At 36.2% G+C, this 12,301-nt stretch overlaps 1 protein-coding gene across 1 annotated transcript in view; it reads left to right on the forward strand.

The window, feature by feature from the left end:
• Window positions 1–12,301, forward strand: part of PCDH11X (protocadherin 11 X-linked) — a 335,833-nt gene that overhangs the window by 31,837 nt on the left and 291,695 nt on the right. Inside the window, 1 exon segment of the mRNA XM_072743505.1 lies at window positions 7,145–7,225. Coding sequence (XP_072599606.1) covers window positions 7,145–7,225 — 81 coding nt within the window.

Raw genomic sequence — 12,301 nt, forward strand, 5'->3', positions numbered from 1 at the left:
AATTATTTTCTTTTTTAAGTTACCATTTAAATTCCAGTTAGTTAACATATAGTGTAATATAGCTATAGGTTTACAGTAGAATGATTCAGCACTTCTATAAATCACCCAGTGATCATCATGACAGGTGCACTCTTTAATTTTCATCACCTATTTAACCCATTTCTCCACCAAACTCTCATATGGTAACTATGGTTTTTTTTTTCTATAGTTAAGGATATGTTTATTGGTTTACTCTCTCTCATACTGTTTTCCCCCTTTCCTCTTATGATTTGTTTTTTAAATTTCATATATGAGTGAAATCATTTGATATTTGTCTTTGACTTATTTAGCTTAGCATATGATCTTTATTTCTATCTATGTTGTTGCATATGGCAAGATTTCATTCTTTTCATGGTTAATATTCAATATTTTATATATATAAATAATACATATATAAATTTTATATATGCATATATATGTATATATATAATCTGCACTTCTCTATCCATTCATCAGCAATGGATGCTTGAACTGTTTCCATAGTTTGACTATAGCAAATAATGCTGCTGTAAACATTGAGGTGTATGTCTTTTCAAATTAGTATTTTTGTATTCTTTGAATACATATTATCTAGTAGTTCAATTGTTGGGTAAGTCTATTTTTAACTTTTTGATGAATGTCCCTACTGTTTTCCAGATTGGCTGCACCAGGTTTCATTCCCAACAACATTGCAAGAGGGTTCCCTTTTGTCCACAACCTTGCTGCTGATTCTTCTTTTATTAATTTTAGACATTTTGAAGTGGTATCTCATTGTAGTTTTGATTTGTATTTCCCTGATGATCAGTGATGTTAAGCATCTTTTCATGTATCTACTAATCATGTGTACATCTTTGAAAAAACATGCATTCCTGTCTTCTGCCCATTTTTAATTGGATTATTTGGTTTTTGAATGTTGAGTTGTCTAAGCTCTTTATATATTTTGGATTCTAACCTTTAATTAGATATGTCATTTGCAAATATCTTCTCCCATTTGGGAGGTTGCCTTTCAGTTTTGTTGATTGTTTTCATTGCTATACAGAAGCTTTTTATTTTGATGAAGTCTCAACAGTTTATTTTTGCTTTTGTTTCCCTTGCTTCAGGATACATATCTAGAAAGAAGTTCCTATGGCCAGAGTGAAAGAGGTTATGATCTGTGTTCTCCCCTAGGATTTTTATAGTTTCAAGTAACACATTTAAATCTCAGAGAAGGACAACCATCATATGGTTTCACTCCTACCTGGAATATAAGAAATAGTGAAAGGGATTATTTGGTAAATCTCTGAAGTGTATTCATTGCAATTGAAATATGTGCCTTGTAATTTATTATAAAAAATAAAAGCTTTTTTCCCCTATGGCTTTTAATGTGAAATTCATTAACAAAATATATTGTGAGCAAAAATAAGCATCAAATTACACTTCATATTTCTGCATTTTACCATAGTTTTGATTGATATTATTTCCATAATAAGAATCTTGATTTCTTACAAAGAAGTAAATGAGAATGAGACTGTTTTTTGTAAAACTAATCATTAGAAAGATAACCAACATACTTATATGTCTTTAGGTACATATCATTTTGGTAAGTATTAAATAGGACTCTTGAAAAAGGTGTCATATGATGCTTTGAGAAAACCTTTTTCCCCCTAACATGTCAATATGTCAGCTATATGGCAATAAAATAAAAATAATTTATCAGTTAAACTCACTTGTAGTCTTTGGGAGCTGAAATTAAGTGATGACTATAACAGTTTAGAATGTCACATATCTGCAGTAACTGACATTCCTGGGGTGTGAATGATTACTGTGAAAATGGAAGTATACTTAATATTTCTAGTAGAAAACTACCAAAACTGGAACTGGAAGAAATAGAAAACCTGAACAGGCCAATAATCAGGCAGGAAATTGAAGGAGTCATCAACAACCTCCCAAGACACAAAAGTCCAAGGCCAGATGGCTTCCCTGGGGAATTCTATCAAACGTTTAAAGAAGAAACCATACTTATTCTACTAAGCTGTTCAGAAAGATAGAAAGAGATGGAATATTTCCAAACTCGTTCTATGAGGCCAGCATCACCTTAATTCTAAAACCAGACAAAGACCCCACCAAAAAGGAGAATTACAGACCAATATCCCTGATGAACATGGATGCAAAAACTCTCAACAAGATACTAGCCAATAGGATCCAACAATACATTAAGAAGATGATTCACCATGACCAAGTAGGATTTATCCCCGGGACACAAAGCTGGTTCAACACTCGTAAAATAAACAATGTGATTGATCATATCAGCAAGAGAAAAAACAAGAACCATAGGATCCTCTCAATAGATGCAGAGAAAGCATTTGACAAAATACAGCATCCATTCCTGATCAAAACTCTTCAGAGTGTAGGGCTAGAGGGAACATTCCTCAACATCTTAAAAGCCATCTACAAAAAGCCCACAGCAAATATCATTCTCAATGGGGAAGCACTGGGAGCCTTTCCCCTAAGATCAGGAACAAGACAGGGATGTCTACTCTCACCCCCTGCTATTCAACATAGTATTAGAAGTCCTAGCCTCAGCAATCAGACAACAAAAAGAAATAAAAGGCATTTAAATTGGCAAAGAAGAAGTCAAACTCTCCCTCTTCGCCAATGGCATGATACTCTACATAGAAAACCCAAAAGCCTCCACCCCGAGATTGCAAGAACTCATTCAGCAATTTGGCAGTGTGGCAGGATACAAAATCGATGCCCAGAAGACAATGGCATTTCTATACACTAACAAAGAGACTGAAGAAAAAGAAATGAAGGAGTCAATCCCATTGACAATTGCACCCAAAAGTATAAGATACCTAGGAATAAACCTAACCAAAGAGGTAAAGGATCCATACCCTAAAAACTACAGAACACTTCTGAAAGAAATTGAGGAAGACACAGAGACGGAAAAGTATTCCATGCTCATGGATTGGAAAAATTAATACTGTGAAAATGTCAATGCTACCCAGGGCAATTTACACATTTAATGCAATCCCTATCAAAATACCATGCACTTTCTTCAGAGAGTTGGAACAAATCATCTTAAGATTTGTGTGGAATCAGAAAAGACCCCGAATAGGCAGGGGAATTTTAAAAAAGAAAACCATATCTGGGGGCATCACAATGCCAGATTTCAGGTTGTACTACAAAGCTGTGGTCATCAAGACAGTGAGGTACTGGCACAAAAACAGACACATCGATCAATGGAACAGAATAGAGAACCCAGAAGTGGACCCTGAACTTTATGGTCAACTAATTATTTGATAAAGGAGGAAAGACTATCCATAGGAAGAAAGACAGTCTCTTCAATAAATGGTGCTGGGAAAATTGGTCATCCATCTGCAGAAGAATGAAACTGGACCACTCCCTTGCACCATACACAGAGATAAACTCAAAATGGATGAAAGATCTAAATGTGAGACAAGATTCCATCAAAATCCTAGAGGAGAACACAGGCAACACCCGTTTTGAACTCGGCCACAGTAACTTCTTGCAAGATACATCCACGAAGGCAAAAGACACAAAAGCAAAAGTGAACTATTGGGATTTCATCAAGATAAGAAGCTTTTGCACAGCAAAGGATACAGTCCACAAAACTAAAAGACAACCTACAGAATGGGAGAAGATATTTGCAAATGATGTATCAGATAAAGGGCTGGTTTCCAAGATCTATAAAGAAACTATTAAACTCAACACCAAAGAAACAAACAATCCAATCATGAAATGGGCAAAAGACATGAAAAGAATTTTCACAGTGGAAGACATAGATATGGCCAACAAGCACATGAGAAAATGCTCTGCATCACTTGCCATCAGGGAAATACAAATCAAAACCACAATGAGATACCACCTCACACCAGTGAGAATGGGGAAAATTAACAAGACAGGAAGCCAGAAATGTTGGAGAGGATGCGGAGAAAAGGGAACCCTCTTACACTGTTGGTGGGAATGTGAACTGGTGCAGGCACTCTGGAAAACTGTGTGGAGGTTCCTCAAAGAGTTAAAAATAGACCTGCCCTACGGCCCAGCAATTGCACTGTTGGGGATTTACCCCAAAGATACAGATGCAATGAAACGCTGGGACACCTGCACCCCGATGTTTCTAGCAGCAATGTCCACAATAGCCAAACTGTGGCAGAAGCCTCGGTGTCTATCAAAAGATGAATGGATAAAGAAGATGTGGTTTATGTATACAATGGAATATTACTCAGGCATTAGAAACGACAAATACCCACCATTTGCTTCGACGTGGATGGAACTGGAGGATATTTTGCTGAGTGAAATAAGTCAATCGGAGAAGGACAAACATTATATAGTCTCATTCATTTGGGGACTATAAAATATAGTGAAAGGGAATAAAAGGGAAAGGAGAAAAAAATAGTGGGACATATCTGAAAGGGAGACAGACCATGAAAGACTCCTAACTCTGAGAAACGAACTAGAGGTGGTGGAGGGGGAGGTGGGCAGGGAGTACGGGTGACTGGGTGGCAGACACTGATGTGGGCACTTGACGGGATGAGCACTGGGTGTTATTTTGTATGTTGACAAAGTGAACACCAATAAAAATAAATTTATTTAAAAAAAAACACTTCTTAATAGATTCCACTTCAAGTTTTACCTGAATTAGTGTTTTCTCAACTTCATTGCAAGTATTATTGCCTCTTCTGTCTACATAGACTCATTGATAGAGGCTAATTCTTTAGTCACTCAAACTTGGCATTGTTTCAGGTAAATAACAATAAGAACAGTATATGTTAAGTCATTAAGAAGATAAGTAAAACCACTTGAATTATTTACCCTTTCTTTCTAAAATTCAGTATTGATGTTCTTAATATTTTCAATTTTTTGAGTAACTGTACTTGTTGAAAAGCTGTTTTTAAAAATTATTTTGTTTATTTATTCATGAGAGAGGCAGAAAGAGAGGCAGAGATATAGGCAGAGGGAGAAGCAGGCTCTCTGCAGGGAGCCCAATGCAGGATCCAATCCCAGGACCCTAGGATCATGACCCGAGCTAAAGGCAGGTGCTAAACCACTGAGCCACACAGGTGTCACTAAAAGTTATGTCTTAAGGTTACTTTCTCTAGATACATTTATTCAGCTATTGTAAGCAAACACAACTTAATTAACCCACCATTAGTAAGGGGTTTCCTTTGCTTGGATAATAAATGAGACTTTTCAGACACTTACTTCAGTCACAGTTTAATTTTCATTTATTATAAAAAATTTTTGTGAAGAAATTATTCTGTGATGAGATGCTCCAATTTAATTGTTTAATTCTTATGACAGTTGCTTTCCTGTGGGTTTCAAATACCGTGATAAGAAATCAGTCTGGTAATATCAGTGTGTATTGTATTCTTTTTGACACTACCATAGTGTCATTGCATAATAAACCTGATTTGCCATTCCATTTGATAACAAAATAATTCTTGATCAACTGGGCCTTAAAAGTGTATGTTCCAAGTCTGATTATCTCTTCTTGATTTGACATAATGAATATTCACATGTGATAAAAAAAAATAGTCACATTAAGGTGATATGTGTGGGGCACTTGAAACCCTGAGGGAGGATAATTAATTTCCCCTCTAGCCTTCTAGGTTCTCAGCTGAGACCCCCTGTAGTAAAAGACAGATTAACAGGACAAAAACAAACAGAAGTTTAATAACATGTATGATTCCTGTATACATAGAGGATACCCAGAAAAACTGAGTAACCCTCTGAAATGGCCCATCACATTACCCTAAATCCATCCTCAGCTAAATACAAAAGATGTCGGGACTGGTTCTAACAGTTAGGAAAATTACCAGGAAAAGCACAGTAAACAAATAAACAATGTTATGCAGATTTACGTTTGTTGCCTTCTCCATTGATGAGTTGCTAAAATTTGATGACCCTTCTTTTCCAGGTACAGAGAAGGAAACATCCTTACAAATGGAGATTTCTCTTATAAATAGTGTTTCTCACAAAAGGATAACTTCTACTCATTTTTCAGAGCTTTTCTGATATCTGCTCTTTCTTAAAAATGATCAGCCTAAAATAAATAATTTTTCTGCAAAAGATAAGTTTTGGGGTGGCAAAATCTTCTCTACTTGAAAAAACTGTCAAGTAATAATTGTATTACTCTAATTTGTAGCACACCAAACAGCAGTACAAAATCCTGAGAGTGTGACATAAAATCTGTTACACTACCCAACTCTGCTATTATAGCATGAAAACTTTCAAGACACATTGAGTTTTCTCATCTTCTTGAAAAATCTTTCTCTTTCATAGATCAAATGGTAACTTTTTACCAAATCCTTTACCCCATATACTAAAACCAAACATACAGAAAAACAGAGAACATACTCTATATCCTGAAGAAAATTAAATGTTACCTTTTCAAAACCTTGATAATTATTCTGGGTTGGTATATATATATATATACCAACCCAGAATAATTATATATATATATATATTATATATATATATATATTCGAATTTCCTAGTATAACACCCAGTGCTCATCCTGTCAAGTGTCCCCCTCAGTGCCTGTCACCCAGTCACCCCACCCCCCCACCCGCCTCCCCTTCCACTACCTCTTGTTCGTTTCCCAGAGTTAGGAGTCTCTCATGTTTTGTGGGGTTGGTAGATTAGTATCTGTGTACTGGTTCAGAAATTTCTTGGCACTTAATAAATATATTTTTATGGTAGGCAGCAAATTTGTGATATGCTGGCAAATACAGGACAGGTTTTCATTTCAGATCATTCATAAATACAGGCTGTTGAAGTCAATGAGTTATAATAGCATTGGAATGAAAATATATCCAGCTTAAATTTCATCTATTTGAATATTATAAATTGTCCTCCACATTTCCATTCATATGTTAAATGGAACACTTAAATAACAGTGAAATTTAAGCTCCATGAGAAAATTTTCTCTTTCTATTCCTAGTGCCTAGAGTTTTTCATGTCATATTACAACTCTTCAATTATTCTGATATGTAGAAAGAGAGATTTATCCAGGCACTATCTTATTTACCCGTATTTCAGGCATGTGTGCAATGCGCTACATTTTTCATTTTTAACAAACCAATGAAAAAAAATATATATATATAAATTTTTTCCTTCTAAGGCAATGAAGGAGGCTGTAGGATCTCACACTCCCATGAAAGAATCAACAACTGTGGAGATCTGGATTCATCCCCAACCACAGGTATTAAAAAAAAACACTTCATATTTCCTTTCTATTCCCTTTTTTTTTTTTTTAATTAATTTTTATTGGTGTTCAATTTACCAACATACAGAAAAACACCCAGTGCTCATCCCGTCAAGTGTCCACCTCAGTGCCCGTCACCCATTCCCCTCCAACACCCGCCCTCCTCCCCCCTTCCACCACCCCTAGTTCGTTTCCCCGAGTTAGGAGTCTTTATGTTCTGTCTCCCTTCCTGATCTTTCTATTCCCTTTAATTGGTTTTATGAATGTAAGAGATATTCTTAAGTTCTGTTTCTTAATGTGTGTTCTATGAAGTTTATTTAATGGTTTTGTACCAGACTCTAGTGTAAAAATATGACAGTAAATACATGTTTCTCCCTAGTGTTGTTTGCTAATATTAGTGGAGTTAGATTATTTGTTGAATAAGATACAAACATTCCTTAAAAGTATCTTCTAAATGACTATTCCACTCATTGTTAAGTCTACTTCTGAAATTATGAATTGAAAAAAAAAGACAACTACTGTTTTATAATATGATCTAATATAGGGAAATTTGTTTTTATGCTCATTAAGCAAATTTTAGTAAAATCTCACTAAAATCAGTTCAGGTGGAAACCTGTTTGATTTTTTAAAATTAAGTTATAAAATACTTTAAAAACAAAACAAAACACTTTTACTCATTTCGATCATGACAGCTCAAAATTTGACTAACAAATCCAATCACACTTTTATCCTAAGTAGAGACCCTGAAGGGAACTGCAAAAATGGAGTAAGCAGACCAATATCTAAATATTTTTACACTATTTGTTATTTTGTGACCGGTTAACTTACTACTTTTAATAAAGTAAGGGTTCTGAATATGACCCTTTGGGTGCCAAATTAATAACCATAAATTGATCTCTAGCAAGTTATTTTCATATGTTTTCATTTTTACAAAGCATATAAATTTAGATGTAGAAAAATAATGCTTAAGTGCAATGTTTAAAAAACCAATGGAATTGTTGCAGGATCATTGACTATTACAGTCAAGAAAGAATTGTTGAGACCTTTTACAGTGCAACTTAGTAAGTTTATTCAAGGAACACAGGGACAGGTCTCATGGGCAAAAGAGCTGACCTTATTCTGTATGAAACTGGTGGTTGTATGTTTAGTTCTTGACTGGGAGGGGACACACAAAGAGCATTAGATCATAAATGTCCTCTTCAGATTTCTACACATAAAACTACTTTTCCAAGATTTTTCTGGTGCTTATCATTCAGTTCAATATTCACTATCAGTGAGATATATATACAGGCCATCATGAAACCCTTTAAGAATATAGCAACTAGCACTTATTTGATACTTATCAAAACTATGCAAACTATAGATCAGCCTTCCGGGCTAAAGGTGAACATTTTTCTGCTTCTATCCCTCATCATAATGAAAAGAAAGTAACATTTGTTTATTATTTATTATGTCATGTGTGTTTCTGAAATATATGAAAATCATGTGTTCTGTAGAATAACATTCTACAATATTTTACAGAGTTAATTCATGCTCTTGGGGAAGACTTACAAAGTTAATATATTAATTATGGGGGAAAAATGATTAATGAAATAAAGGAACATTACAACTGGGAGCTGTCCAAATTGTTATAAGTTTTAAATTACTGAATTCTGAATTAGTGAAGTTTTCCCAATTTTCAAACTGATTTTCAAACCTTGTACCTATGATTAAGTCTAGGTCTAATGGATGAGGATGTGGAATATAGGTAATATGACTATATTTGTACCCTCAATTAAGAATCTATTGAAGTCTCTTAAATTTTGAAGGTATTTGCTATATATAATTGTTCTGCATTATTTGAAAGTGTCTTCAGGAAGGTAAAAAAAAAAAGTATCTATTACAGTCTTCAGAATAGCTGGAGATTTTTGAAGATTTTATTTATTTATTCATGAGAGACAGAGAAAAAGGCAAAGACATAGGCAGAGGGAGAAGCAGGCTCCCTGCAGGGAGCCTGACACAGGACTCAATCCCAGGACCCTGGGATCATGACCCCAGCCAAAGGCGGATGCTTAACCACTGAGCCACCCAGGTGCCCCTAGAATAGCTGTTTTGAGGGAAAAGACAACATTTTTTTAAAATGTACTTTAAGTTTCAAAAATCTGAATAACCAGCGTGACACAGAGTATGACAGGGATGAATAGAAGTCAGATGGAATTAGATATTATTATGTAACACTCTTTCTCTATGAATAAGAAGATGCTCTGTTAGCAATATATATGTATTTTTATCAATCAATTATGTTTTATTGCATTCTACTAAATGTAGTGCAATGTAACTAACTGTACTAATTTCTGGCCAATTGCTGATGTTTTCATTTGGAACTTAAAATCTTGTTAGAGACACAATTATTCTTTATATAGTACATGCTTTTTGCTTGAGGCTGTTTAAGTTAGGTAAGGCTTTTAAGTATCTGAAAGCTTTCAGTGTCCTTATAGTCTTATATAAGAAAATTAAAATATGTCATAGAGTGGTGGATTAGAATGTATAGTATTACTATGCATTTGATACAAATGGGGACTTTTCAACACTATTTTTGATAAAATTTGTGCTTGCCTTGGAAAATATGAAGGAATATTGTTTTATAAATAATCATTTATGACTCATTCTAAAGTATTTCATTTGGCAAGATATTTATTTGCAAGACTTAAAAAGCAATAGTCAAGGGAAGAATAGCCAATGGTAAAAAAAAAAGACAGGCTTTTCAACAAATGTTGTTGGGAAAACTGCACAGCAACGTGCAAAAGAATGAAACTGGACCACTTTCTTAAACCATACACAAAAAAATAAATTCAAAATGGATGAAATCCCTAAATGGGAGACCTGAATACCTCAAAATCTTAGAGGAAAACACAGGCAATAACCTCTTTAACATCAGACTTAGCAACTTCTAACTAAATATGTCTCTTGAGGCAAGAAAACCTAAAGCAAAATTAAACTATTGGGACTTCATCAAGATAAAAATTATCTGCACAGCGAATGAAACAGTCAACAAAACTAAAAGGCAACCTTTAGAATGGGAAAATATATTTTCAAATAACATATCTAATACAGGATTAGTATCCAAAATCTGTAAAGAACTTATCAAACTCAAGACACAGAAAACAATAGTGGTTAAAAAAAATGGGCAGAATATATGAATAGACATTATTCCAAAGGAAACATACAGATGTCTAATAAACACATGGAAAGATGATCAACATCAATTATAATCAGGAAAATACAAATCAAAACCATGATGAGATACCATCTCACACCTGTCAGAATGGCTAAAATTAGCAACATTAGGAGACATTAGGAGTTGGGAAGGATGTAGAAAGAGCCAAAACACCCATCTACTGATGATAAAGTAAGGCATGATACTTACATTTACTGATGATAAAGTATCTTTATCTGATGATAAAGAAGAAGGGGTATATATATTTATGTGGAGGAGGGGCAAGATGGCAGAAGAATAGGGGGTCCTCAACTCACCTGGTCCCACCAACTTACCTAGATAACTTTCAGAAAATCTTGAACACCTACGAATTCGACCTGAGATTTAAAGAGAGAACAGCCAGAATGCTACAGACAAAAAAGTTTTCATTTCTAACAAGGTAGGAAGGAAAACAATAAATAAATAAAAAAGAATAAAGTGGGGGAGGGGCACCGCAAATAGCCCAGCTAAAGCAGAGCAGAGAAAGCCTCTGGGACGGGAAAGCCCAGCCCTAGAGAAGCAGGAACTTTATAAATATGTGCTGGATTTTCCTAGGTGGAAAAGTGCTTAGCAGGGAAATTGGGCAGAATCGCAGAAGGGGCAGTGATTCCCAGAGTCACTATTAGAGGAGAGGAGCCCAGGGGAAAGCTCACCACAAACCACAGTCTGATATTGGTAAAGGGCTGGAGTACCACAACCCTCCGGAGCATTTGGGATAAGCCACTAAGTTAGGTGGGCCAGCTCCGGACAGAGGTGGCCGTGCCCCTTTCCCTTCCGGAGAGATGGCATTGGGGAGTGCGGGTCCAGGGGTACAGGGCCCAGGGTGTCCAAGTGGAGATCCTGTGTTCCTCCTGGGACAGGCAGAAGTGGGGAGGGAACAGGAAAGCAAGAACTCTCCTGTCGCTGGGCGCCCCTGAAGTACAAGCTGTGCACTTTAGTTCACCAGTATGGGCCCCTGGAGCACCTAGGCCAGAGCAGACAGGGAGACTGCATTGGTTACTTGTGGGGAGCTCGAGTCCAGAGCTAGAATACTGTCTGCAACATTGATGGTTTTCCTCCTTGTTTCACCATGTACCAGGAAAAGGCAGGGAATCTACAGAGCAAATGCCTCCCAGGACAAACAGCTCCCACTGAGCCCAGCACCGGGCAGGAGGCGGGGCTTCTCCCTCAGGTACTCATACCTCAGAATCAGCACAGCAGGCCCCTCCCCCAGAAGACCAGCTGGAAGGACAGGGGAAGAGTAATTCTTGACCAGGCAGGGCGGGAAAGATCCAGGACCAAGGGAAAATAGTATATACAACTAAAGGGTCCCCGCGTTTTTTTTTTCCTTTTTCCACTAAAACTCATTTTTTTATTTTTTATTTTTATTTATTGGAGTTCAATTTGCCAACATTTAGCGTAACACCCAGTGTTCATCCCATCAAGTGCCCCCCTCAAAGCCCTTCACCCAGTCAACCCCACCCCCGCCCACCTCCCTTTCCACCACCCCTTGTTCGTTTCCCACAGTTAGGATTCTTTCATGGTCTGTCTCCCTCTCTCATAATTCCCATTCATGTTCTCTCCTTTTCCCTTTATTCCCATTCACTATCTTTTATATTCCCCAAATGAATGAGACCATATAATGTTTGTCCTTCTCCAATTGACTTATTTCACTCAGCATCATACCCTCCAGTTCCCCACATTGAAGCAAATGGTGGGTATTTGTCATTTCTAATGGCTGAGTAATATTCCATTGTATACATAAACCACATCTTCTTTATCCATTTCTCTTTTGATGAACACCGAGGCTCCTTCCACAGTTTGGCAATTGTGGACATTTCTACTATAAACATTGGGGT

This window comes from Vulpes vulpes, chromosome X, assembly GCF_048418805.1.
Source record: "Vulpes vulpes isolate BD-2025 chromosome X, VulVul3, whole genome shotgun sequence".
Lineage (NCBI taxonomy): Eukaryota > Metazoa > Chordata > Mammalia > Carnivora > Canidae > Vulpes > Vulpes vulpes.